General features: G+C 40.6%; 1 protein-coding gene across 1 annotated transcript; it reads left to right on the top strand.

Moving 5' to 3' along the window:
- The first annotated feature begins 1,242 nt into the window (after window positions 1–1,242).
- LOC101647612 (nuclear RNA export factor 2) lies at window positions 1,243–17,131 on the top strand. Its single transcript, XM_045290579.1, has 18 exons — window positions 1,243–1,290; window positions 2,130–2,213; window positions 2,324–2,428; window positions 2,571–2,651; window positions 2,780–2,849; window positions 2,986–3,074; window positions 3,193–3,300; window positions 3,476–3,585; window positions 5,598–5,634; window positions 6,018–6,158; window positions 6,245–6,300; window positions 6,440–6,547; window positions 6,636–6,694; window positions 6,801–6,959; window positions 7,705–7,777; window positions 8,466–8,645; window positions 16,885–16,945; window positions 17,087–17,131. Exons 1-18 carry the CDS (start codon window positions 1,243–1,245, stop codon window positions 17,129–17,131), a joined length of 1,614 nt encoding a protein of 537 aa, XP_045146514.1.
- The last annotated feature ends 9,218 nt before the right edge of the window (window positions 17,132–26,349 follow it).

Below are 26,349 nucleotides of genomic sequence, written 5' to 3'. Positions count from 1 at the left end.
AATAACAAGATTTTAGCAATTCAAGTCAGATTTATCATCTTAATCTACTATTCTCATCTCTTTAGTACTCTGTCAGGTTGATTCCATGTGCAGACCTTGCGATTGTATTTTTTGGCTCCTATTTCATTCATAGCTTCCTGCAAACCAGAAATTCATAATTTAAGGTCTGATACCATTTCCTCCTTTTAATTTGGATTATGTCTTTTTCAATCCTTGGATCACAGATATTGCTGTGCTTCCTCCCTGTGGGGTTAGTTGACATCTCATTTAGATGGCTGCGTGTTTATAAAGAAGCCATTAAGACTCCAGTCATTATTCTCTCTACTTTGCTGTAGCACCCATATCTTCCATGTTTCCTTCATGAGGTCACAGATCGAGCAGGGCTTGTCATAAGAACCAATTGTTCTTATATTGGAGCCAGGATTAAGTGCAAAGTCAGAATCCATTCCTAAATCTGTTTTCTTTCTGCCTCGGGTTCACCTTAGAGATATCTTTGGTATTTCATGGTAGAGACACCCCAATTCTTTATAAACCCTGCACCTTTTTAAAAAGCAATGTTCAACAGAGTTACCACTTTTTTGATAATTTCTCTTCTGATGCCATCTGTCAGATAACATCTCATACCTAGATAGAGGAGTATGCTAACTGGTGTTTGTGATTTGTCCTCTAAGGCAGGCTGGTCCTTTGCTTGCCCTATCATGGTGTTAGATTAAAATGAGATACATGATATAGGAACCCTGATGCGTCTTCAAACTTGTATTTTTGTTCCCAATTTCAGAATGCAAGGAAAGATATAAATATCACAATCGTGCTGAGGGCAGCCTTTATTATGAGCGTTATAGATCTGCGCGTCAGCGCTCATGCCCCCAAGAGGATGATAGAATGGTGGCAACAAAGGATAGCCACAAGGAAATCCACGTAAGATGGTGAGTGACCAGGCATATTTGTTTTCATGTAGCAACCACTGGGACTATGCAATATTCTTTCTTTATGTTATGTTTTTCTTCCCCTACTTGAAAACTGAAGGGTGCTAGAAGTGGAATACTTGTTGATCAGTCATGATTGTATACCTGTTATCAGTGAGGTGAGAATGTGTATGAAGGATTCTTGGAATTTATGGGAACCTTCCTTTATCCACTCTCCCACAGTACTCCCTACAGCATCCACAGTCGAGTGGGATGGCGTAATAACCACTCTCTCCATAATACTGTGTGGAAAGATAGAAGACTCTCCCAAAGAGAAATGGACCAGAAGAAGGAGGAAAACTCCCAGAGCTGGTTTATTATCACAGTGAGTATCCTAGAAACATGTATGACTTATGCATGGAGAGGAGCCCTGATGGCATAGTGGTTATGCACTGGCATAGTGGTTATGCGCCGGGTTGCTAACTGCAAGGTCAACATTCAAAACAACCCGCCACTCATCTGGAGAAAGTTGAGGCATTCTACTCTTGTACACAGTTGCATTCTCAGAAATGCACAGGGGCAATTCTACTCTGTCCTATAGGGTCACTATGAGGAAAGAATTGACTAGATGGTCCAGAGTTTGGTTTTGAATTTTTATGCAAGGGGAAAGGTGTGTGTGTGTGGGTGGGTGAAGGGGGAGCTGCCTAGGTTGAGTTGTGCTGGTTTTGTGAAAGTATGTAGGAAATTTCCTGGGGACAGAAGGATTTGGTCATCTTTTCTCTTTATTATTCAGTTTTAAAATGTGGGATCTAAAGGGAGAAAAGGTGAGAGAGATGCCAGAACACATGTCTAAAGGTCAGGATTGGAATTACTCCCAAGGAGTTGGTGCAACTTGTCACAGCATGATTCAGGTTGGTTTAAATTTATTGTGTGAGTTGTTAGGCGAAGCTGAGTTTAGTCTAGAGTCCTCGACATGGAGCAGGGAAGCTCTGTGTTTAGTCGGATATCCTGGAATCTTCAAAAAGTAAGATGATGCCAAACATCTAAAGTTGATAATTTGGAGAGTGCTCAGAATTGTAAGAAAAATAAGAAATGTTAATGGTCCTTTTGTCAGAGTGTTTTAAAGCTCAAGAGAAGATCAGAACAAAACACTTGATTGGGTCTGTTTTCCAGCTGTAATTCCATGCTGCCATTCTTGGCTCCTAAACTTTGTTTTACTCTTAGGTTCTCTATGGGAGAAAGTATAACAAGACCTGGCTACTGAATTCCATCCAGAGGCATTGCAGTGTTCGCTTCACAGCGATTGACGTAAGATAGGCCGGTGAAGTCAGATGAGTGAGCACAGGGCAGGAATGTGATCTACATCATCAGGGTTCTGTAGCTTCTGACACTATTGTTGTTGCTTTTGCTCCCTCTAGTTCCACTATGTAAGAATGCATGCTCAATTCTTTGTCCGGAATTCTAGCACTGCAACTGCATTGAAGGATATTAACTACAAGATCTTGGATAATGAGAATCGAAGGGTGTGTGTTGTAAGAATTAACTGGGGACAGAAAGAGAGAGGAGGGGGCTAGACGTAGTCTGGGGACAGAAAGGGAGAGGGGCTCTAGACCATCTTCTGTGGATTAAAGACTCTGGTACTTACACTGCATCTCTTTCTGGTAGATATCTATCATTGTGAAGCCTTATTTTGCATGCAACTATGGACAGATTATGCTGACTTTAGAGCAAATAGAACAGCTAAAGGTAATTCACCCTCAGGACATGCTGTGCACTCATTTGTGGACTTATTTCTCCTTCACTTATTCCCAGTTCTCCATCATCATATCACCCCAAACACTTCAGAATAGCTATCTTTACCTCTGTCTCTGCAGCTGACCACGAAGAAACGATATGACATCTTCAAGAAAGCTCTGGATCTTCAGAAATTCCGATTTGACTCAGGTATGGGGGACAGCAATAATGTTAGGTATGTTAAGGCAGAGGGGAAGTCATAGAAGGGAGACTTGGGCATGGAAACTGGGAGAGGGGCTGGCACTGGTGTTGGTCCATCTCATTCTCCTCTTTTGCCTTCCTGAAGACTTGGTGGACCATGATATTGACATGATCCTGAATCGAAAAAGCTGCATGGCTGCCATTCTGAAGATCATTGAAGAGAATTTCTCTGAGGTGAGGCCTGAGGCCCGGTGCTGGTATTTAGGTAGAGGGTTGAGAGGATTGAGATGAGGGTATATTTGTCTCTGAGATCTTAGCTAGTATACGTAACTCTAACTCTTCTTCCTCAAAGCTGTTGTCCTTGAACTTGCGTGACAACAAACTGTACCAGTTGAATGGCTTGTCCGACATTATACAGAAGGCCCCTAATGTCAAGATCCTGAACCTTTCCAGAAATGAGGTAAGAAGTGGGATCCAGATCTAATTTGACTTGAAGGTGGGAGGCAGTGCTCATCTGGCTGATGACATGAGGCAGGGAGGTGTCTGTGGGTGAAAGCAAAGGCTGCAGGTACAGGGGTTCAGATATCACTCTGTCCCTGGAACTCTGACCCCTTCTATCCTCTCAATTTTCTCAGCTATTTTCCACATTTGAGTTGGAAAAGATAAAAGAGCTGAATCTGGAGGAGCTGTGGCTAAAAGGAAACCCATTATGTGACACCTTCTTCAATTGGTCCACCTATGTGAGGTCAGTGGGGAATCACAGGGTGAGCAAATGGTTAAGTCCTCGACTACTCTGCCAAAGGTTGGCAATTCAAGCACACAAAGTTACACCCCCAAAAGCTGACCTGGAAAACTGCTTCTTCAAGGTCACAGACCTGAGCACCCTTTGGATTACTGTTGAGTTACTCATGACTCAGAATGGACTCAACAGCAATAAGCAACAATGAAAAGCTGGCCTGCTCACTGCACCCAGCCTTCTCTAGAATGGTCTCCCCCAAATGTACTCCAGGAAGTCGGGATGAGGTTTCCTTCTCAAAACCAGACACACGCACACTGTGCTCTGAGGCTACTGGGACCAGATCCTGGTGCCCTGAACTAGGAAAGCTTCTCCAGACCAAAGATTCCTGCGGACACAGGCCTCCCTAACTCAGCCTTGAGAGGGCTTTCCTCCACTTCCTGTAGTATTCTTTCTCTCCTTTGTTTACAAAGGATTCTCTGACTTGTGTCAGGCCACTAATGGGGCTTATCTTTCTTATGCTTAGGGCTGAGGCTTTAGGGTAACTTTGTCATGCCATTATTTTCTCTTTCTCAATGCCAGGGTCTAGGATGTGCTGGGGGAGGAATCTAGGTTCTTAGAGTAGTGGATCACGTGCAGTGAGCAGAGCAGAGCCCAAATTATGGTGCAGAGCAGGTGCAAATTATGGAAAGCTGTAGACAGAGGTGAAGAGGAAACAGGGGACAGTTCTCTCAGGGGGCCTGGACTTCTCTCTCCCCCATGTCATGTCATCCTTCCTAGTCCTTTTGACAGACACTGGGCAGACCAAGATGGTCTGATTCCCCAGAGATGTGACTAACTTTGGAACTGTAGAACAGGTGCCATCAGACATAGTGGTGCTCAAGCTGGGCCAAAGACCTTCCATGCATTATGTGCTGCTTTCTGAACTTTTACTCCGTGGAAAAGTCTCCTGCCCCATGGCTGCTCCTTTTCCTATGCCCAGTTCAGATGGGATCACCCAAGAAACAAAGGCCAACAGGCTCCAGCCAAACAAGCATCTGTTTTCCATTCCTATCTTGGGCTCAGAGCCAGACAGTGGCAGATGAAGGGCAGAGTGGCGGCAGGAAAACCCTTTCCCCTTTCTTGCCTTCATTTCTCAAATATCCACCACCCACATGAAACGTCTCCCCCTTGCCTTTCCTTGGTTTCCTCTTTCTCTTTTTTCTCCACTCCTCTATATGACCCCCGTCTCTCCTACCTCCACTTCCATTCTGTCCTAATCCCCTTCCTGCCCTCTGAACCCGCCTGACTCATCTCCATGTCCAGGCATCCTAGAACACTCCTCACCAAGCACTGGACACCTGATGAAGTAGCAGCAGCCTGGGTTCCAGCCAGTGCTGGGATTCAAATAAATTAGGAGCTGGTTGGCTACCCTAATGCAGTTTTAAGTATATAAAAAAGATATACCAAAAGGTAGTTTATTACTTTACATTTACTGCCCACCTTAGAGAGAACCCTGATTACAAATGCCATTCTAGCAACTCTTTGATGGACTCAAGAAAAAAATCAGGTCTCCGTTCTGCTGAGCTGGTGCCAACCAGATGAATTCAGCCATTGGTTCCACTCCCATTTCCTCCTCCCTCTTGAGCTTTCCCTGGGGATTTGGAAGGAGGTAAGTAAAATTGGGAGGGAAAGGAATCTCAGACACCCGGTCTCCAGCATTCTGCTGCCTGTATCACTGAAGAAATGGAGTCAACGCTTTCCCTTTGGTAGTTGCCAAGGAGGAGAGAGAAGGGGAAAGGAAGATGGGGGGAGAGATGGAGAGGCTGTACCCATCATACAGTCCATGTGGAGGATTCCCAGTGCTCTACCAGGAATATGGACCTGAGACCCCTGAACTCAGGCTGCGTGTGGGAGCTTTTAGGGGCTGCTTAATGGACAGGGCAATCTTGGCTTTATTTATGGCATTATTGTGTTATCTCAAAGCAAGCAGACCGATGCTGTACAGTCAATAACTTTTTTCTCTTTCTGTCTTTGGACAGTGCCATCAGGGATATTTTCCCCAAGTTGTTATATCTGGTAAGTGCTTACCTTCATTATTGCCCCACTCACCACATTGATGGCCTGCACACCTGCCCTCAAGTTCTTTGTATCATCCCCAGGTTATATTTTTGCATTACACGCTTACCTGTTTTATAAGATATGGATTCCTGACAAGTCATGGCTCTTCTTCCTTTTAAAAGGTCCCTAAAAATATGCTCATATGCATTGCCTGTAATAACTGAGGCTTCTAGGCCCCATGGAAAAGACATCAACTTTAATATGGCTCATAGACTTTTCCAGGCCAATTCACACTTGACCCTTAACCCTCCCTATCTCCTGGTTGCCTTCATCTCATTGTTCACCCAGTGGGACCTTGCCTTGCCTGCACTGTATTCGCTGTTAAACTTGATCATTCCCAGGATGGGAAGGCTTTATCACCGCCACCAGCACCACCGGCACCACCGGCACCACCGGTACCACCGAAACCACCAGCACCACCAGTACCACCAGCACCAGTTTCTGCTGAAATGGTTATCTCTGAGATAATGAACCCATATAAGGTGAGTTGGAGATACCAAGCAAGATGTGGCATGTTGCGTAGAAGATTCTGTCCGCTGCAGTGTCTCATATAGTCGTTTCTTTCCAGGAGACCTATAAAGGGACTGAAGCCTTGAAGAATTTTATTTTGCAATTCTTACGGGAGTAAGTACTCCTTGGCACCTCAAGTCAGAATTGATGCTTATGGGACAGGCCACCCAGGCACAAGACATGCTCATGGGAACTTTCAAATCCACTTAGGGGCTCGGACCACAGCAATCTTGTCTCCTTTGTTTCCCCACAGGTATTATTGGATCTATGACTACGGTGACAGAAAGGGTCTCATGGGTGCTTACCATGACGAGGCCTGCTTCTCATTGACCACTCCCTTCAACCCTGAGGAGCCAGCTCCGTGAGTATCACAGATTGAATGACAACTCTGGGGGCTGTGGTGCAGACCCTGACCACTCATCCACCTCCTGTTCAAATTTTGATCCTAGAAGTAGTTTGAGCAAGTACCACGAGATTAGCAGAAATAGGAAGAAACACAAGGATCCCAGTAAGTATGTGAGGAAGAAGAGTGTGTGGAACACAATGTCTGGAGACGTGGTTGTAGGGACTGGGTGAATGAGGCAGCCCCTAACCTTCTTTTTTCTTCCCCACAGTCTTGCTGGCTCAGTTGCTGAAACGCACAAAACAGGATATTGGTAACTACTTCACTATGTTGCCCAAGACCCAGCATGACTTCAACTCTTTTGTGGTGGACCTGTTTGTCCAGACGGTGAGCACCTACTTAATCCCCGAGGCTGTCCCAGAGATTGGACGCGAGTGAAAAATAGAGGGGGAGCCTGGAACCTGAGCTGTTTTTCTCCCTCAGGAAAAGATGCTCTGCTTTTCTGTTAATGGGCTGTTCAAGAATGGTGAGTCCATACCTCATACCCACGAGTCAGCTTTGACTCAGTGGTAGTGAGTTTTATTTTGGTTTTCTGAATATGAAGGTTAGACTATCTAGCTCCTCCACCCCCACACTGCCCCCTCTCAAAACTCTTCAGCCTTTCCCAATCTCTTTTCTTCCTGTTCTTCAGCTCTCAGCCTGCCCCCAATCTACCCTTGCCTGTCATGGCTGTCCCAACACAGCCTGGGTGTTCTGGACACAGGCTGTGGAGTCTGATGATTATCCTCCCCATTCCTCACTCTGCCACCTTAGGACATGTGGCTCCCTCACTCTGCCACTTTGGGACATTTGATTAACCCCCAAGTGTCCTCATTTGCAAAATAAGTTGAGTAATCCAGACATTTTTGGCTGCTGTGAAAAACAAGGCAAATGAACTTGTGAAGATATTGTCACAGGGCACAACACAGAGTCAGAGTTCCATCACTGGGAGGTGCTTATTCATATTGTTTCCCTCCCCATTGCTGACCCTTCCCAGACTCCCAATGTAGAGTTGTCCTCAGTGTGGTCCCCTTCAGAGGACCATGGTACAATAAGCTTCTGAGTGGGGAATATTGCTGGTGAGCGTGTAAAATATGGACAACTCTGAGGGGTATTGTTGTTTGTTGTCATTGAAGTGGAAGAAATGTCTCAGGCTGGTGTCTGTGCATTCACCCGGGTCTTCATTGTTGTTCCTGCCAGCAACTCCTGGTAAGTGCTATGCTGTAGGTATCATGTAGGAATACACATCTCAGTTTGTGGCCAGTGGGGTTGGAAGGTGACTGCAGTTCTCAGAGTTTCCCCAATATTGCAGACTGTCCAAAGGTATGTCCACAAAGCAGCTTAGCCATTGGAATAGCAAGTTCTCATCCTGACTTGGTGAAGGTACATATTCTAGGTGATCTATTGTCCTCCTCTGAATATGAAGGAGCCCTGGTGGTGTAGTGGTTACGCATTGGGCTGTGATCTGTATGGTCAGCAGTTGGAAACCACCTGCAGCTCCAAGGGAGAAAGACTCTACTCCCGTGAATAATTAGTCTTGGAAACCCACAGGGAGATCCCTACGAGTCAGCAGGTGGTAGTGAGTGTGGTTTTGATTTTCTGAATATGAAGGTGAAACTCTCTACCTCCTTGTTTTCTTATACTTGGTAAAGGTGGGTGTGAAACTATTTCTGGGTTGTGGGTAAACTTACAAACCTAGGGAAGCTGGCAGATAATTTCTCTGAAGGCTACTTCAGTGGGAGGGGAAAGGGTACTGTTGCCAAAGAACCTGGGAGGCATGCAGAGTAAAGGTTGGAGAGAAGGTAGTTGCTGAGTGGGTGCAGGATTGTTGTTGGGTGTAGGGTTGTTTGTGGGGGGTTTTCCTGTTCATCTGTTTGAGAGCACATTCTTTCCCCAGCATGTGTATTGTGAATGACCAGCTGTTTGTAAGGGAAACTGGTCCCAAAGAGATCCAGGGAGCCGTCACCACAGTGCCTGCAGCCTTCTCCAGCTCCGTGGCCACTGTGCCCCAGAATCAGCAGGAAATGGTGCAGGCATTCGCCATTGAGTCTGGAATGTACTTGCAGTGGTCTTGGAAGTAAGTGTTGGGAGTGTGCATGGATGGGGGCAAACTCAGCAGAGCTGGGGAGTTCACAATAATGGGAACTTGAAGATAATATTGAAAAAGAAACCTCCCCCCAACTACCAGGACCCCAGTTTCGCCTTGCAGACCTGGTTAGACCAGAAGATGCACAGCGGTACAGATGGGAATTGGAAGCGCAGGGAATCTAGGACGGAAGAACCTCTCAGGACCGGGGGTGACAGTGCGATACCAGGAGGGAAAGGGGAGGTAGTAAGGGGGAATGGATCACAGGGAGCCACATATGGCCTCCTCTCTGGGGGACGGGCAGCAGCGGGGTGGGTGAGGGGAGGCGCCGGACAGTGTAATATAAGATACAATAATAATTTATAAATTATTAAGGGTGCATGGGGGAAAGGGGAGTAGGAAGGGAAGGGGAGGGGGGGAAAAAAAAAAAGGAAAATGAGCGGATTCCGGGAACCCAAGAGGCAAGAGAATTTTGGGAATGATGAGGGCAACAAATGTATAGATGTGCTTTACACAATTGATCTATGTATTGTGATGAATTGTATGAGCCCCAATAAATTGATTAATAAAAAAAATATATTGAAAAAGAAACCTTTGCATTTTGCTTCTGAAAAGGCATATAAAATTAATCTAATATTACATCAAAAGATGTAAAGAATATTCTAAACAACACATGCCCAGATATCATATTATACCTGAAAAATCTTAAAAGTATTAGAACTAATAAATAATTTCAGCAACTTCTCAGGATGCAAGTTAAATATACAAAAAAAATATGTTTCTATGTATGTCCAATGAATAATCCAAAATGAAATTAACAAAGTGATTTCATGTATAAAAAAGCATAAAAACATAGTGTTTTACCAATTAAAATTACCCATTTGAACAAATAATACAAAAAATGAAAAATACCCTCCCTTATGAACCATCTTGTCCAAGAAAAAAAAGTAAGGTGAACTGAACATTTATTTTCAAAGTACAAAATTACAGAAATATAGCTGTGGTAGCTATATAATTGTTTGTCAATTTGAGATGATTAAGCATGAAGGGGTGGAGTATAGCCTGACTTTTCCTCAGTTGTGCAGCGATCAGTTGTTGGATTAGAGAATTCGAGATTTTAAAAAGAAGAAAGAAAAGAAAATTGTTCAAAAGTGCTATTTCTTGGAGAAAAAAATCAAATAGACTAGCATTTTTATTTAAGTTCTATTGTTTTAAATATTATTCTAAACCAATAATGGGAGTTTGTCACATATTATGCATTGGTTTTCAGTTTCATAGCTTTCTTTATGTTATGCTGGGCATATTATAAATTGTGATTTATTTACAAAATTAATATTTTTTTGTTTAACGTGCAAGTGTTAACTTTAGCATTGTTAATATGATACTAACAAATAATATTTAAAATTATTGTTTTAATATCAAAGTTATGTGCTAAAATAAAAAAATTATATTTAGGAACAACACTTAAAAAAAACCAACCCAAAACCACATAGCTCCCTGCTATTGAAGTCAATTCTGACGCACAGTAATCCTATAGGACAGGGTGGAACTGCTCACTGTGGGTTTTGGCCACTGCAAATCTTTACAGGAACAGAAAGATGGATTTTTCTTCTTCAGAGGGGCTGGTGGTTCCAAACTGCTGACCTTTTAGTTAGTAGCTCAACACATAGCCCACTATGCCACCAGGGCTCCTTCAACAAAGAAGTGCAAAATTTATACTCTAACATCTGTATAATATTGTTTAAATAACTTAAAACTTAAAATAACTTAAAATAAAGAGCTTAATAAGTGGAAAGATATTCTGCCTTCATTCTCATGGATTGAAAGATTTAGCTTTTTGATTTTTTTAAATTGTGAATTAGATGGGAGGGGATTACATGTCAGACCATAGTTCAACAGTTCAAACCACTCATGAAACATTCTGCATTCAACAGTTCAAACCACTCTTCAAACATCCCCCCCACCCCCGCCCTGCCCTCTACCCCATCCCCATGCCCTGATTTCTCTTCTCCCTTTTATGGATCTCAATTTCCCCTTTATTCCAAGTCAGTATCTGGTAACCATCAGGTCCACTGCTTCATTTTCCCACCCTTACTCTCCCTCTCTTGGCAACCTCCAAAGTCTGCTCCCTCTGGTATGCAAGTCTTTGTCTTGAATTTTGTCCTTAGAGTAGTGGACTCATACAACATTTGTACTTTCGTGATTCACTAAATTCATTCAGCATGATATTCTCCAGGTCCATTCATGTCATGAGGTGTTTCGTGGTTTCATCATTGTTTTATAGTATTCCATTAAGTTTATGCCCCAGTTTCTTTATCGATTCTACTACTGCTGGACATTTGGGTTGTTCCCAACTTTTTGCTCTTGTGAATAGTGCTGCAGTGAACATGAGCTCCTCATTTTCCCCCCTTCCTCCTTCACTTTCCCTCCATCATGTCAATAGAATTTTTTTGTGTGCTGATCTTTCACTCTGCCATGTTGCCAAATCTTTCCATTGTTTTCAACCTTTTATTTTTTGGTTGAATTATTGGGGTTTCTACATGTAAAGGCATATCATCTGTTCATGTACAAATAGTGAGAGTTTCACCACTTCTTTTTGCCCATTTGGATTCCTTTGATTTCTTTTGTTGTCTAATGGTTCTGGCTAAGAGCAATGTACAATGCTGAATAAGAGTGGAGATTCTGGTTCTTGTTTTTGGGGGAACTGGATGAATAGTTGCTTAGTGTTATATCATAGGAGATTGGGAAGGGAGCGGATGGTAGTGGAATGAGAGCTAATTATAATGAATACAAGATAGAAGAAAGTGTTCTAAAATTGATTATGGTGATGATTGCACAACCCTTTTTAATATGTTTCAACTATTGTATGACATGTCAATAAAACATAATTTTTCGAAATTAAATTTAGTACATTGAATTAATCCAAAGAAGACTTGAAAATATGAAATACATGGAAATTAGAAAGCACTATTCATAAGGTAATGGGTCAAGGAAGAAATCAAGAATAAAAATTTTTAAATGCTGAGAGTGAAATAAAGACATAGCATACCAAACTTTTTGGGCTGTGGCAAAGTAGTCATGAGAGATAAATTTATTGCAATTAATGCCTACATCAAAAAGGAAGAAGGATCTCAAATCTATAGTATAATCCTACAAGTTGAGGAAATGAAAACTGAGCCCTGAGCTATCAGTAGAAATGAAATAATAAAGATCAGAGCAGAAATAAATAAAATAGTAGAATAGAAAGATTTCTTTTAAATATTGATTCTGCGAAAAGTCCAACAAAATTGGCAAAACTCTACCTAAACTAACAAAGAAAAGAATGAGAGGGTTCAAGGGAACAAAATAAGAAATGAAATTAGAAGATTACAAGTTGATCAGAAATTAAATGGCTCATTACAGAATACTATGAAACGCTGTACTCCAAGTTGTTAACTAACTTAGATGAAATACAACAAAGCAAGGGAGATAAATAAAAGATATCCAAATTGACAAAGAACAAATTAAACTATCTCTATTTGCAGATGACAGGATTTTTCCTACATGTAGAGAATCCCAAAGAATCCACAGGAAAGCTTCTAGAACTAATGGAAGACTTCAGCAAAGTTTCAGGGTAAAAGAGCTATACCCCAAAAGCTATAGAGTTTCTATACACCAGAAATGAGAATTCTAAAAAGGAAATAAAATATCATTTCCATTTCCATCTAAATTAGCATTGAAATTAATAATACACTGAAAAATAACAAACAGGGGTGTAAAGGATTCATACAATAAAATGATAAACACTGCTGCAAGATGCTAAAAAAATCTGAATAAATAGAAATATAGTCCTTGTTCATGAATTGGGAAACTTAATTTGTGAAAATGTTAACACCACCCAGCATGATCTAGAAAGGCAACATTATCTATATCAACAGTTCAGCAACATTTTTTTACAGAGATGGAAAAAATTAATATTTGACTTTATATAAGAAGGCAAGTGCCCCCAGTATTCAAAACAACTTTGAAGAAGAACAAAGCACGAGGCTTCACACCTCCTGATTTTAAAACCTTCTGTACGGTCAATAATCACAATAACTTTGCATTGGTTTAATGATAGACAGATAGACCAATGGAACCGAATTGAAAACCCAGAAATAAATCTGTATGTCTATGATCAATTGGCTTTCAGTAAATGTGCAAATTCCATTCCACAGGGAAAGAACTGTTTCTTCAACTAATGTAGTATGCTATCCTATCCGAGTCTATCCCTAATCATAGGACAGTCTATTCCTACCTTTAGGCCAGAAGAGAACTTCCTCATTAAGTTTCCTCAGCTGAGTTTATCCCCAAACCATTTTATTAGAGCTAATCCAGACATCATACAATTCCATAGTTCAATCAGTGTTGTACAGTCCCTACCATAATCAATTTCAAAACATTTCCTGCCTTCTTGAACTTCTTTATGTCAGCTCCTCTTACTCATCCCCACCTCCAAGCCAGACCCTCCACGAACCCTTACTCTAGTTATTGCCTCTATAGATTCACCCAACCTGGGTTTCATATACCTAAATACATAGAAAAACACATAACAGAGAGTAAAGAAGGCTTTCAACAATGACAAAATACAAGAGACAAACTCCAATAGGCAAAAAAAGATCAAGCACAGAGTGTATCAAAAGGTTGATCAAGTGACAAGGTTAGAACCATTCAAGTCAGGTTTATCATTTTAATCTACTATAGTTGCTCCAGTACTCTGTCTGATAACTAGATCATTCCCATCGTTGACTGTGATTAGAGGGAAATCACTGGAGGCTTATTCCTTCTGTAAATTCTGCAAATATATTTTGGGTTTTCTGATGTCATCCAGCCTTTTGTACACCAGATTCTCACAATTTAAGCTCTGATAATTTACAATCCTTGTATCACAAAACCAAGCCTTTAAGACTCCAGATGCTATTCTTTTTGATAGCCGGGTATCATCTAGTTTCTTCACCACACTTCACTATAGCACCCATATCTTCTGTTTCCTTCATAGGGCAAGTATCACGCAGGGCCCTGTTGTAAGTAATAATCCAAAATTCATTCCTGATTCTAAATTTTGTTATCTGTCTCTGGTTCACCTTCTGTTTATAGTGTCACTGAGTAGCCCATGGTACTAATTTTAAAACATTATTAAGAGAAGGAGAAGGATGTAGGCTAACTACATATTGCAATACATGGATTATTCCCTTGTACAGAATAAGTCCTTGCATGACTGGATTTGCACAAACAGTGGTAATTTGTGGTTAACTTACTATTATACTCACTGACAATGTCATGCACAGGTCTGCCAGAATAATACATATCTTAATATAGCAAGTAGGGCATTGAAGTAGTAAGTAAATGTCAGTCTGCCTAGTGACAGTTCAATACTCTTGGTATAGCTGTCTTCTACTTCTTCACATACCAAGTTTCAGTCTTAAGTCCTCATGTTATAGGTGCATTTGAGGTAGAGACTAGTTCATTTTGAGCAGTTCCCATATTGCATTCCTCTGGTGTGACCTTTGGAGAGAGTTGTGCACCTCAAAGATCCAGGATATAATGTTCCGATGTTCTATGACACATGGTCTAGGTCTCCCAGGGGGTGCACAGAAACTCAGACCAATGTGGCTTCTTAGGAGCATAGTACCAGGCATACTCCTCCCTAAGGGTCCTAGCACTAGCAATGTATAGGAGTTCTGATCCTCCTGTATCGTCTCCAACATTTGTTATTTTCATTGCTTACTATTGCCATATAAGGAGTTGAAGCTGTATCTCATTTGATTTGTAGCTCTCTAGTGGCTCATGAAGTAAAGAAAAGAAAGAAAATAACAAATGTTGGAGAGGTTATGGAAAAATTAGAAATCCTATCCTATGCTAGGAGGAATGAAAAATGATACAACTGTTGGGGATAACAGAATGATTCCTTAAATTAAAATAAAAATGGAATAACCACATGGCCCAGAAATTTGACTCCTAGATACATACCACAGAAGCCTAAGAGTAGTGACACGAATGGACATGTACAGCTATTTTCATTTTAGAACTACTCACAGTAGCAAAAAGGTAGAAAAAAGTACCAGCTATTTTTAACAGAAAAGTGAATAAGCAAACGTGGCACACACATACAATGGGACATTTCTCAGCCATAAAGTAAAATGAAGTCTCCATACATGCGATAATATGGGTAAGCCTTGCAGACATGCTGAGTGATCTGAGTGAATTGCAAAAGATAACTATGGTATGATCTCTCAGTAATATATTTGTATTAAGCTCCTTAGGGTGCTTTCAAAAGTAAAGAATACATTTGGTGCCTTGGGGAAAATGTTTGTATGAATTGATGACTAAAATAAAAATTTTAAAACAAAACTCACATCAATGAAGTTTTATAATAAATTTACTGGAATGCTGCCCCACAGAAAACACGTTTTTAAATGGATCACCATTTTAAGATGGATCACCATTTTAAGAAAACTTGGGAAGTCTTAAAATATAAGCCAAGAGACAGTGCATTGTCAACTTTGATGAATCTGTGACTGGTGGCAAACGACCTTACAATTATCGCTATTAAGGTTTCACATGGCTCAGCATTGTGTTAGTTTGGAGAAACAAATTCATGAAAATGCATAAGTGCATAAGAGAGTTTTATATAAAGAGCAATTGTACAGTAAGAAAGTATCTCAACCTAGTCCAGTTCATGCCCATAAATCCAATATTAGCCCATATGTCTGATACCAACTCTTCAGACTCACGAAACACATGCAATAATGCCGAATGCAGGATGATCACAGGCCAGTGGGTAGAAAGTTTTGGATCCAGTGGCGGTATTAGCCTCTCAGTGCTGGCAGGGGTCTCCACACGTGACTTCTGCAGTTCCCAGGGCACGGGGTCTATTAGCATGGTGCCATGTGTCTTGTCAGTAGTCTCCAAGGGAATCAACAGAGAGAGAGAGAGTGTGTCTCCCACCTCCAAGGCGGAAATACTAGAGTTTTCCCAGAATCCTCAGGGGAAGACCATGCCCACAGAGGCCTCATTGGCTGTGACCTGATTGACAGACTTGACTCCACTTCTTCCCTCGTAATCCTCTCAAGTCCCAAATCGACACCAGATTATGTAACTACCACAAGTGTTTTAAGCAAACATCTTGGCGTCAGCATGCTTTGGGATCTATGGGTGACAAAAGTGCTGCTCATTGATCAGCTACTTCAAAGGGCTGACATTTCCATTAGTCTTTTAAGCAAGATTGAAACTAATGAAGATGATTTTTTGCGGACGTAATTGCAGGTGAGTCATGGACTTACCGATATGATCCGCAAAGTCTAGTGAAAACCATGGCTTCTGCGGGGATCTGCTGGGCCAGTGAAATTCAGAGGAGAGAGGACAGCTAAGAAGATTATAGCGACTCTTTTGGTGGGTTTCATAAATAATCGTGTTGATAGATTTTTTGTAAGGACACAAGAAGACCGTAGAGGCTTGTTATCATGAAGGTTTCAGATGATGGAAAATTGCATTGCTGAGTCAAAGGTCAGGAAAGTTGCACTGCGGAATGTATTTTTTTTGTCATCATGACAATGCACCTGCTCATTCGCCTAAGCAAATAGGGGCTGTCCTACAAGAATTTCCTTGGGAAACCTTACTTCATATACCCTAAAGCCCTGGCCTTGTCCGTTCAGACTTATTTTTGCTCTTAAAATCTGAAGAACACTTAAAAGGAAAACTATTTGATTCCCTCAGGGATGCCCAGGATGCTATTTTGATATGGTGTAAACCACAGCATGCAACGTTCTTCGTGGAAGGGTTGAAGAGATGGAAATATAGCCTTTAGAACTACTACATCTTAGATGGAGGCCATCTTGAGAAACAACAACGACATTTAAAAAAATTATGATTTTGTAGAAATAAGTTTTGACTCCCTCTAGCAAATCTTCATACTTATGATCAATTAATTTTCTACACAGGTGCCAGAAAAGTTAAACTAACAGTGCTGGAACACGTGAATATCCAATCACAAAAGAATGTATTTGTACCTCCATCTTACATCATAATTGAAAAAGGACTCAAAATGGATCAAAGGCCATTTTTCACATGGTTTTCATCCTTACACACAGTTTTCAATCTCACACATGTGTCCCAGCTTTAAAAAAATAGCATAGATTTAGTGGTGGCAATACAGAAATAGAGTATCTGCACTCCGGAATTAATGCAGATCACTTGTTCTTTTTCGTTCCAGGTGTCTGGATGACAATAATTGGGACTATACCAAAGCTAAACAGATTTTCTGGGCACTCAAGGTGAGGTCTGACAACTGAGTGGATAAAAGATGCATGTTTCTGAGGCTGCAGGAAGGGCGGAAGGTGGAGGTAATGTGGCCCTGAGATGGAACTCAGGGCCTCTGGCTCTTCCTCCTAACGACTTCTCTTCTCTTCCTCCAGATGGAGGGCAAGATTCCAGAAGAGGCCTTCCAACAAAACTCCTAAAAGGATTTTATGTATTCTTTCTTTGTGTTCATTCATAGCATTTTTGTTTCTCCCCTCCATTCTGAGGCCCTACCTATAAATGGGGTCATAGGATAGGCTAATCAAAAAGTCAAAGGTAACCTGTAGGCCTTCCCTGAACCACTCAAAGGACCAGTTATTCTGTGTATTTTCCCCACTCGTGATCCTTGATTATTTGCATAATAAAGAGTGAAGGTTCCGATCATATGTTGCATGGTGTGGATTGCTTTTTCCTTGCTCCAGCCACAATGGCCAGGGCTGAAAGATTCCACCTACCTACTTAATCTTAACAGTTCCTTGCAGGCTCATCAGGCTTGCCTTCTTAGGTGGGTTGTCCGTGGGAGAACACGCACTGCTTCTGAGGATTGGCATTTGGAGAGAGAGTGCAACCCAATCAGAAGTTGTGTTTGGAAATGGTATGTTACCTGACACAACAGGGGCTCTGTAAAGGATACTCACTGGAAAAGGAGGGCAGTGAAAGGAAGAGAGGTGGGGACTCACAGTTTTTAGTTTAATTTTTTACATTTTGAATTAAAATTTAATTTTATTTCCAGAACAGGCATCATTTTGCATATATGAAATGCATGTATCATGTTAGTGTCTTCAATAAAATAAAAAGCAATTACATACTACATATATATTTAACATGAAAGTTCAATTCTTAAAATCTTAAATATTTGTAACTTAAGTTATTTAGTTTAAACTTTATATTCAGTCAAGATGAGCATTAAATCTATTAAAACAAATATAGCCCTAATTAAGTTCTTCTTTTATGCTTTCTCGAGTTTTTATTTTTTAATGTTCTCCCAATAGTTTCATTGTGTTAAAATTCACTTCCATGGTTAAGTCATATTTAAAGAGTTGTGTATACATCACCACAATCAGTCCCGGTGAAACTTCCCTTCTCCAGTATTCACCATTTTCTTCCTAATTCCCCTCAACTATCCCCACCACCCTCCTATCCCCGACAAGCCATTATATCAATTATTGTCTCTATGCTGTCAGCAATTCTGTGCAGTATATACTGGGAAATATGCCAAAGACCAAAATAATAATAATAATAATAAGAAGAAAAGCAGAGACCACCAGCAATATTTTAAAAAGGCAGAGAAAAATCTCTGTTGAGAAAAAAAATAGAGAAATATTTAGACCTAGAACAAATTCAGAATGGCTTGAGAGGGAGATCTGACTAGGTACCCTATTATAACGTAGTTCCATCCACCATAGACAGCTTTACAATAATCTGTCTGCTGGTAGGGCTATTTATGTCTCTTGATTGTGGTCAGATGGGATTTGCTGGAAGCTTAATTGGCATAGTTAGATTTGATGCTACCATTGTCCTCCACAGCTTTCAAAAAATTGGATGCTCCTAATTTGAGCTCTAATACTTTTCCCTCCATCGTATTTGGATTTTGTTCTTTGTCATCTTTGGGTCACATGGGCTGGTGTGCATCTTCCATGTGGACTTGGTTGACTCCTTACATAGATGGCTACTTTTTGAGCACACACCTTTAAGAGCCCAGACACTATTCTGATTGATAGCGAGCACCATCTGCTTTCTTCACCATATTTTACTGTAGGATTCATGTAGCACTTTTGAATTTTACTCATTCAATTTTTTTTCAAAGACCATCTCACGAATGCTTCTTTGATTTGCACACATGTGAGTGGGAAATTGACCTTTTACATCTCTCACCATGCTTCCACAAGTCTTCTCCACTGTACTCCCCTCTTCCCCTTTCTGAAGGTGTCCTCACCTTAGCACCTGCAGAATAAGAGAGAGTCCACGTGTCTGCCCAGTGGACTGAGAAATCTGACACCAGGTGCTCCGTTTTTCTTTCTTTATGGGATCCAGTCATTTATTTCCACTTCTAAACAAAAGTAGTATGATAAAATCTCACATAAATTCTGTGGGACCTTTCTCAAGGGCGATGAGCTGTTCACAATAGCAGGCAAACGTTGAACAGAACTCTTGCACAATTTATTTTCCCTACTTCTGTGATATTTGCACTTTAGACCAAAAACAGTCACACGTTCTTAAATAGAAATAATAGTAGGCCCTAAATTTCAAGTCACAATTCTGTAAGTGAGATACCATACATAGGTGAGGTACCACTGGTTTTCAAACTGCATAAGATTTTAATCTTGCAAAAGTTAATTCCCAGCACATGCGACCTTCATTTCTTTGTGTATGAGAACAATGGAGTTCAAATGTGCAGTGTGCATTTTTTCAAAATATGAGCTGAAGGAAGATTTGTCATTACATCAAGAACAATTCCAATCTTGTTCTTCCGTGTAGTGCCTCAGTAACCAAAGACAGAGTAACCTCTCTAAACCTTGCTTTCCTGCCTAGAAAGCAAAAACCACACTCTAGGTTTCATTGGAAGGAATAGAGACTGGATTAACTCTGGTCCTCTGAGGTTCTTGATTCTCATGTGGCAGGGACCATGGAAGCCACTGTCTGATGGGTCTTCCTCTCTGTACATGCTTGACTCCCTTCCCTAGGCAACACATACACTGCGGCCTTCCAGCCAACCACTCTCCTGCAAGTTTCTTTGGATCCACACTCCAGGCCAAATGATAATCTTGCAGCTTCTTCCTTACTCACATCTGTGTATATCTTGTCCTCTACTTCAAGTTGTCAGACGTGTAATTGCTGAAACAGAGTGTGTATCTGCCTTCCAAAATTATTGCTGGAATTGTGGGGCAATGAGTACTCTCCTACATTATTTCTGGGTTCTGTATTTCTGTATCAGTTTTTTAGCATCATTTAGGAAAAAAATTATTGATATATACATAAATTGCAGGCTGATGTGGTTTTTAAAATAATCAAATGTATAAATAACCACCACAATGAAAAAATAAACAAAAGCCAAGGAGCATATAGTACATTTACAACATTGTGCAATAATCACCTCTATTTAATTGCAAAATATTTCCATCACTTGAAAATAAAACTCCTACCTGCTCAGCAACTACCCCTCTCCCCCTTTTCCTAGTCCCAGGTTATTAGCATACTTATAATTATGATAGCTAGGATTTGTGTCACATTGGCCTCACCAGGATTCTCCATGGTTTGGTGATATGCCCTACATCAAAGTGTATAGGTCCATTCTGAAGAATTTTGCTTGGGAGTGTGGATTATTTGATATCTATAAAACAGACAGTGTGGAGAATTGGCTCTCTCACCTTCCTATGGGCCTGGATCCAAAGACTAGTCTTTTGGAATGTGTGCCAGCAAACCGCAATATTGCCTGCTGATCCTGGGGGCTTTCCATAGTCTGCCATAACTTCTAATCCACCCGTCTACCTACGCCTCCACTGTCCTCTCACTTTCTGACAACTTGGCTTGCTGATGTTCCAGCCCTATTGTAGTTAGGAAGACTCCAGAGAAATATTTGACAACCAAACTGAACTTAATCACTTCTACAATAGAGTGAACCATTTTATTTTATGTAAACCTATGTGTTATATATGCATGTGAACATCACTGGTTTTGCTGTTCTAGAGAACCCAGTCGAATACATTTGGCACCTGGGATGGTTCTAGAGAAAGAAAATCATAAAGATGGGCTTTATAAATTATTTTTCACATCTAAGTAGGCATAAAGACACTGATAACTCTGCCTCTGTCTTGATTAATACATATCATTATGCCACTGTTTGTAAAGAGGGCACTGTTAATCCATGGCATGAGGTAGCAATGTTAATATTTATAATACAACCACCAATAGATGAAGTATTCATGAGAAGTAAGGCTCTGAGTGATCATGTGATGTTTTTCAGCAATTTTATTAGGATGAGAAGTATAGGGAACCTGGTTGTCTCATACTACTTAAATAAAGTTGTAAAAGAAAGGCATGGCTCAAATACCACACCAAAGACAACTTTCACTTGTGCCATGATAGAAAGCCTGATCTCTTCTAGTAACAGAACTTATATTAACAAAAACAAACACAATATCATAAGACAGGCTAAATTGCAATGCCAGGTGAATTCTCTATCTAGAATGGTGCTGCTGTTTAAAGGGAAGGCAATGATTGGGAAGAAATGGGATCCTGAAATGTGGCATGGGGACATATGGGATGATAGTCAGGATATGGAGTCATTGAGCCTCTAGATTCTATTGAGCTACTCCAGTCAACAACTCACCTCTCCCATCTGAAGAGATTAATTTACTTTTAGGAATACCATTGTCTCTCCACCCACACATGATATTTGGCCCAATGGTGCATAAAGGATGACACTGTGGAGCATTTCCTGAGGCAGGTGCCTTACAAACCAATGCTGAAAGTTCCCAGGAAACCATATAATAGCAATATTAAAGATTCTAGACTTATAAGTAGACTAAAGTCAGAGTTCCCAAAGTGGAAACTCAGATGGCAACCCAGGAAGATGTACACTACACTGCTAAAGAATTGCTAGAATCCACCTACAGGCAACTGATCTACACAGGACTAAAGACTATCAAATGGGATAAGGACAGCCTTTTCATAAAACAGTCTTTGAAAAATTGGATCTCCATATGCAGAAGAATGAAATAGGATCCATAATGCTCCCCATGCACAAAACAAATTCAAGATGGATTGAAGACCCCAGAGCTGTAAGGATCATCAATGAGAAAATTGAAAGAAACTTAAGGGCCCTATTACAAAGAGTATGCAGACTACCAAGTATGATAAAGGAAGCACACACCACAGAAGGCAAAATAGATGACTGGGACTTACTAAAATGAAGCACTAATGCATACTAAAAGCCTTCATCAAAAGAATAAAACAAGAGCACATTGATTGAGAAAAATTATTAGCAATAACACAACAGATGAGGTGAAATTGCTAACATATACAGAATGCTACAACACCTCAATAAGAAAATAATACATGATCCAATTAAAAAAGTGGGCAAAATATAGGAACACAGAATTCACCAAAATGACATTCAAATGTCTAACAAACACATGGCATGATCACTGACCATCTGGGAGATGCAAGTCAAAACTATGATGAGATATCACCAAATACTCACAACAATAGCCCAACACAAAAACAAAAAAGAAAACAACAGATGCTCAAGAGAATGTGGAGAGATTGAAATTCTTATATTCTGCTGGTGGGCTTGTAAGCATGTATAACCACTGTGGGAAATGATATAGTGATACCATACGATCAAGAAATACTACTACTGGGCATATACCCCAAAGAAAGAAGAAATGGTTATATGCTGTCCCATGTTTATTGCAACACAATTCACAATACAATTCTGAAAACAGCCCAATAATGTAGAATAATGGATAAAGAAACATACACACAATGGAATACTATGCATCCTTAAACAGCAGTGATGAAATCATGAAACACCTCAATGATATGAATGGACCTGGAATCTATTTTGCTGAGTGAAAGTAGCCAGTCACAAAGGACAAATACTGTATGAGCCTACTAATATAAAAAAAATAAATACCAAGAAAAAGTCAGGCTTCTGTTCTCAAGTCATCTAATCTATTCCAGTTTCCCAGGCAATGAGGTAGTGTACTTGTTCATGAACTCCCTTCGTCAGAGGAGGCCTCACCTCAAGTAGGTGATTTTTCCATGATAATAGAGAGGGGGAAATGATTAATCAGTTCTTGCCATGCAACATTGCTCAGCTTAAATTAGAGTGTTTTATGAACTTATCTGGAAACCCAAGTCAAGAGAATTTGGTGTGGAGGGCATGTTGATTCTTGGAGAAGGTGAGTATGCTTCAGCTGATGGATAAACTAGTTGGAGCAACATACCAGTGGCAAAATGCTCAACATTAAGTATTATACTACTAATGGAAAAATCAGCTTGGTATCATGTTCCTAATTGGGCATTTTTTACCTAGTTTGTATCTAGCTGGTGGTGACCCAGATCATGTAGTATAGACAGCCTGGACTTTGGACTCTGTCCTTTTGAGGTGAACAACATACTTCAAAGTCCACACCAGAAAGATCCTATTTAGAGCTACCACTATGTAAACTGGACATTACCTTAATCACACTGGTAGCAGATTAAAGAAACTGAAATCCTCCCATGGGCCTAAAGCTGAAATGCCCCTGAGTGAGAAGAAGCAAATGGCTATTCTCCCAGGGATATGCATGTGGGAGTCATTAGACGTTGTTTCAAAATTCTTGCATTCAGGGTGCCCAATACGTGACAACTCAAGACTGTCATATATATTCTATTTTCATACTCCCTTTGCCTTTTAATGACATGTATAGAATTCCTAGAGTTTCCTAATATGTACAGACAGAAACTCGGAAAATATGTGTGGGAATGGGTTTTAAGGATGTGAGATAATGGTGAAAGGAATAAAATGTCCGATCAGTCTGCGTTTCTTGATATGGGTCCAAAAAACAGATTCTCCATTCAATGTTTAAGCTAAAGTAGCTAGGAAAGGATCTAATTGCTTATTTAGTTGATTGGCTGAAGCACAGGTTTGGAGATAGTCCACAAGTCAACTCAAAGTATCAGACTTACCTTAGAATATTACGTTAGAAGATATCCAAGGCTTAGAGAAATTGGCATGCTAAAGTGAATTTAATAGGATAAATCCATCAACCCACAAATGGCTCTCCATGCCCTGAGGACACACCTTCTACCATCATAGTAAGGAACAAATTTGAGAAGGGAGCCTAAGCATATCTGAAGCCTGATGCGAGAGCTATTTTATGTCAGGTCTGGCAGTGGGAACTGCCCTAATTTAATTAGCTTGCAGAAGGTTATGGATGACAAAGAAAACCCCAAATCCGTGTGCAGGGTGCACACACGGATTAACCTCCAGTGAATCCTCTCTGAGCATAGTTGAGGATATTATAAGCCATGTACCCACTTATAATAGAGCTAATTGGGTCCCATGTGGGGTGGCAGCACTAAATGGGCAGATAAAATGTTGCTGTGGTTACTGTAATGGAAAGCAGGGTCAGAGTTCTCATCAGAATAGTCCGATTTTTATGGACATATGGAGTTGGCTATTTACGTAGGATGTCCGTAGGAGTGAAATATATGTGAAACCTAATAAATATATACTTAATCTGTACAAGCAGAAGAATTCTAGATCAGGTGAACAGCAGTCTAACTTGAATCACCAGAATATTCTCATGACCAGTCAGTCAATTCCCAGATTTTATCCAGTCTACATAACCACAATCACTTGAATGCAGAGGAGGCTGAGTTTCTTTAAGGAAGGACCCTGCTGCACTGCAAATGGTTTGTACTGTTGGTCTCTATCCCAGCCTTCCCCAGAGGGATCTGCAGCCTTTTATAAGAGTGATGGTTCATTGGGTAAAAGGAAATAATAAGACTTTGGAGGGGTTACTTGATACTAGCTTTGAAGTGATATTAATTCCAGAAAATCCCCCCCCCCCAATTTGAAGGCCCACCAGTCAGAGTGGGAGCCTATGGAGGTCAAGTTATTAATAGTGTCTTAACTCAGGGTCATCTTACAGGGGTCCGGTGGGTTCTTGAACCCATCCTATAGAATTTCCCCAGTGTCCAAATGCATAATTAGAGTAATCATTCTGAGCAACTGGCAGAACCCCCATATTGGATCCTTGACATGTGGAATAAGGACTTTTATGGTAGGGCAGTGTTTTAATTCTGTCCATAAGATTTTTGGTTCATTTTCCCCAACAGTTTTATTGGCAAATAATTCACATATCATACAATACAATAGTTCAATTGCATCAAGAAGAGCTGTACAATAATCACCAAAATCAGTTTTAGAACTTTTTCTTCATTCTTATGCTCATCATTATTAGTTCCCCATTTCTCCACAACCTCCCCTGCCCAAACCTGGAAGAACTATTAATCCATTATTGTCTCTATAGATTTACCTACCCTGGAATTCATTTACAGAAAAACATTTGAAAACAGACAAATTAATAAAAATAACAAAATAAAATAGATGAAAACTTCAATAGAGAAGAAAGCAGAAAATATTAAAAATTAGAATTAATTTAAATGCATCACAAGAGAAACCAGATGATAGGGTATTAAATTTAAAAAATAATTTTATTGGGGGGCTCATACAACGCTTATCACAATCCATACATACATAAACTGTATAAAACACATTTGTACATTCATTACCCTCATCATTCTCTGAACATTTGCTCTCCATGTTAGCGAGACTATTCACACCACTGGTTCATGGTCACATCCCTGGTCCTGGGGATTCACCAGGGGCCTAACACCTGAGTATTTCCCCTTCACTTTTAAAAAATTGAAACAGCTTTAAAGTATGTCAAAAGGGAATTCAAATGATAAGATGTTATATTTGGACCTATGTCTACCACAATAGACTTTACAATGCTCTCTGCCTGATAACAGGGCTTTCATACACCTCAAGTATGATCAGAGAGGATTCACTGGAGGCTTATTCCATGTGTGGACCCTGCACATGAATTTTGGGCTTTCCTTGTCGTTTCATAACCTTCTGCAAACCAAGTGTTCACAATGTAAGCTCTGACACTATCCCCTCCTTTAGACTAGGATTATATTATTACAATCCTTGTGGGTTAGTCTGGGTTGAACAGAGAAACAAATCCAAAGATACTCATATGTGTATAAGACAGAGTTTTATATCTAAGAGTAATTGTTCTTTCAGAAAACCTCCTAGCCAAGTCCAGCTCAAGTCCATAAATCTGATATTAGCCCATATGTCTCATACCTCTACAAATTCCTCTTCAGATCCATGCAACATGCAATGGTGCTGAATGCAGTAAGACCGCAGGCCAGTAGGTGCAAAGTCTTATGGATCCAGTGGTGCTGGAAGCATCTCAATGCTGGCAGGGGTCTTCATGTGGCTTCTCCAGTTCCAGGGTCCTAGCATAGCTCCATGTGTCTTGTCAGCAGGAAGGTGAAGCAGAGAGCCTGTGTGGGTCTGGCCTTCAGTGAACTATTTATCTCCATGGTGCCTCCAAATGAGGTCATCAAGTTGCAACCTGATTGATAGGATAGACTCAACCCCTTCTCAAGCTGACACCAGATTATGTAACTACCACACCTTGGATCACACAGACTGGTGTACTTCTTCCATGTTTTTAGTAGCTAATTCCTCAGAAGTGTACAGCCTATTCTTTCTCTGTAGTCTATTGTTAGTCTGGAAGCTCTGTGGAAACCTGTTCACTTTCGATGCTGCTGCTGCTGCTGGCATTTGAAATACCAGCGGCCTATTTTCCAG

The sequence above is a fragment of the Echinops telfairi genome, unplaced genomic scaffold (genome assembly GCF_000313985.2).
Source record: "Echinops telfairi isolate 266 unplaced genomic scaffold, ASM31398v2 ScPeMD7_44;HRSCAF=162, whole genome shotgun sequence".
Lineage (NCBI taxonomy): Eukaryota > Metazoa > Chordata > Mammalia > Afrosoricida > Tenrecidae > Echinops > Echinops telfairi.
This window is presented reverse-complemented; position numbering and strand designations above follow the sequence as displayed.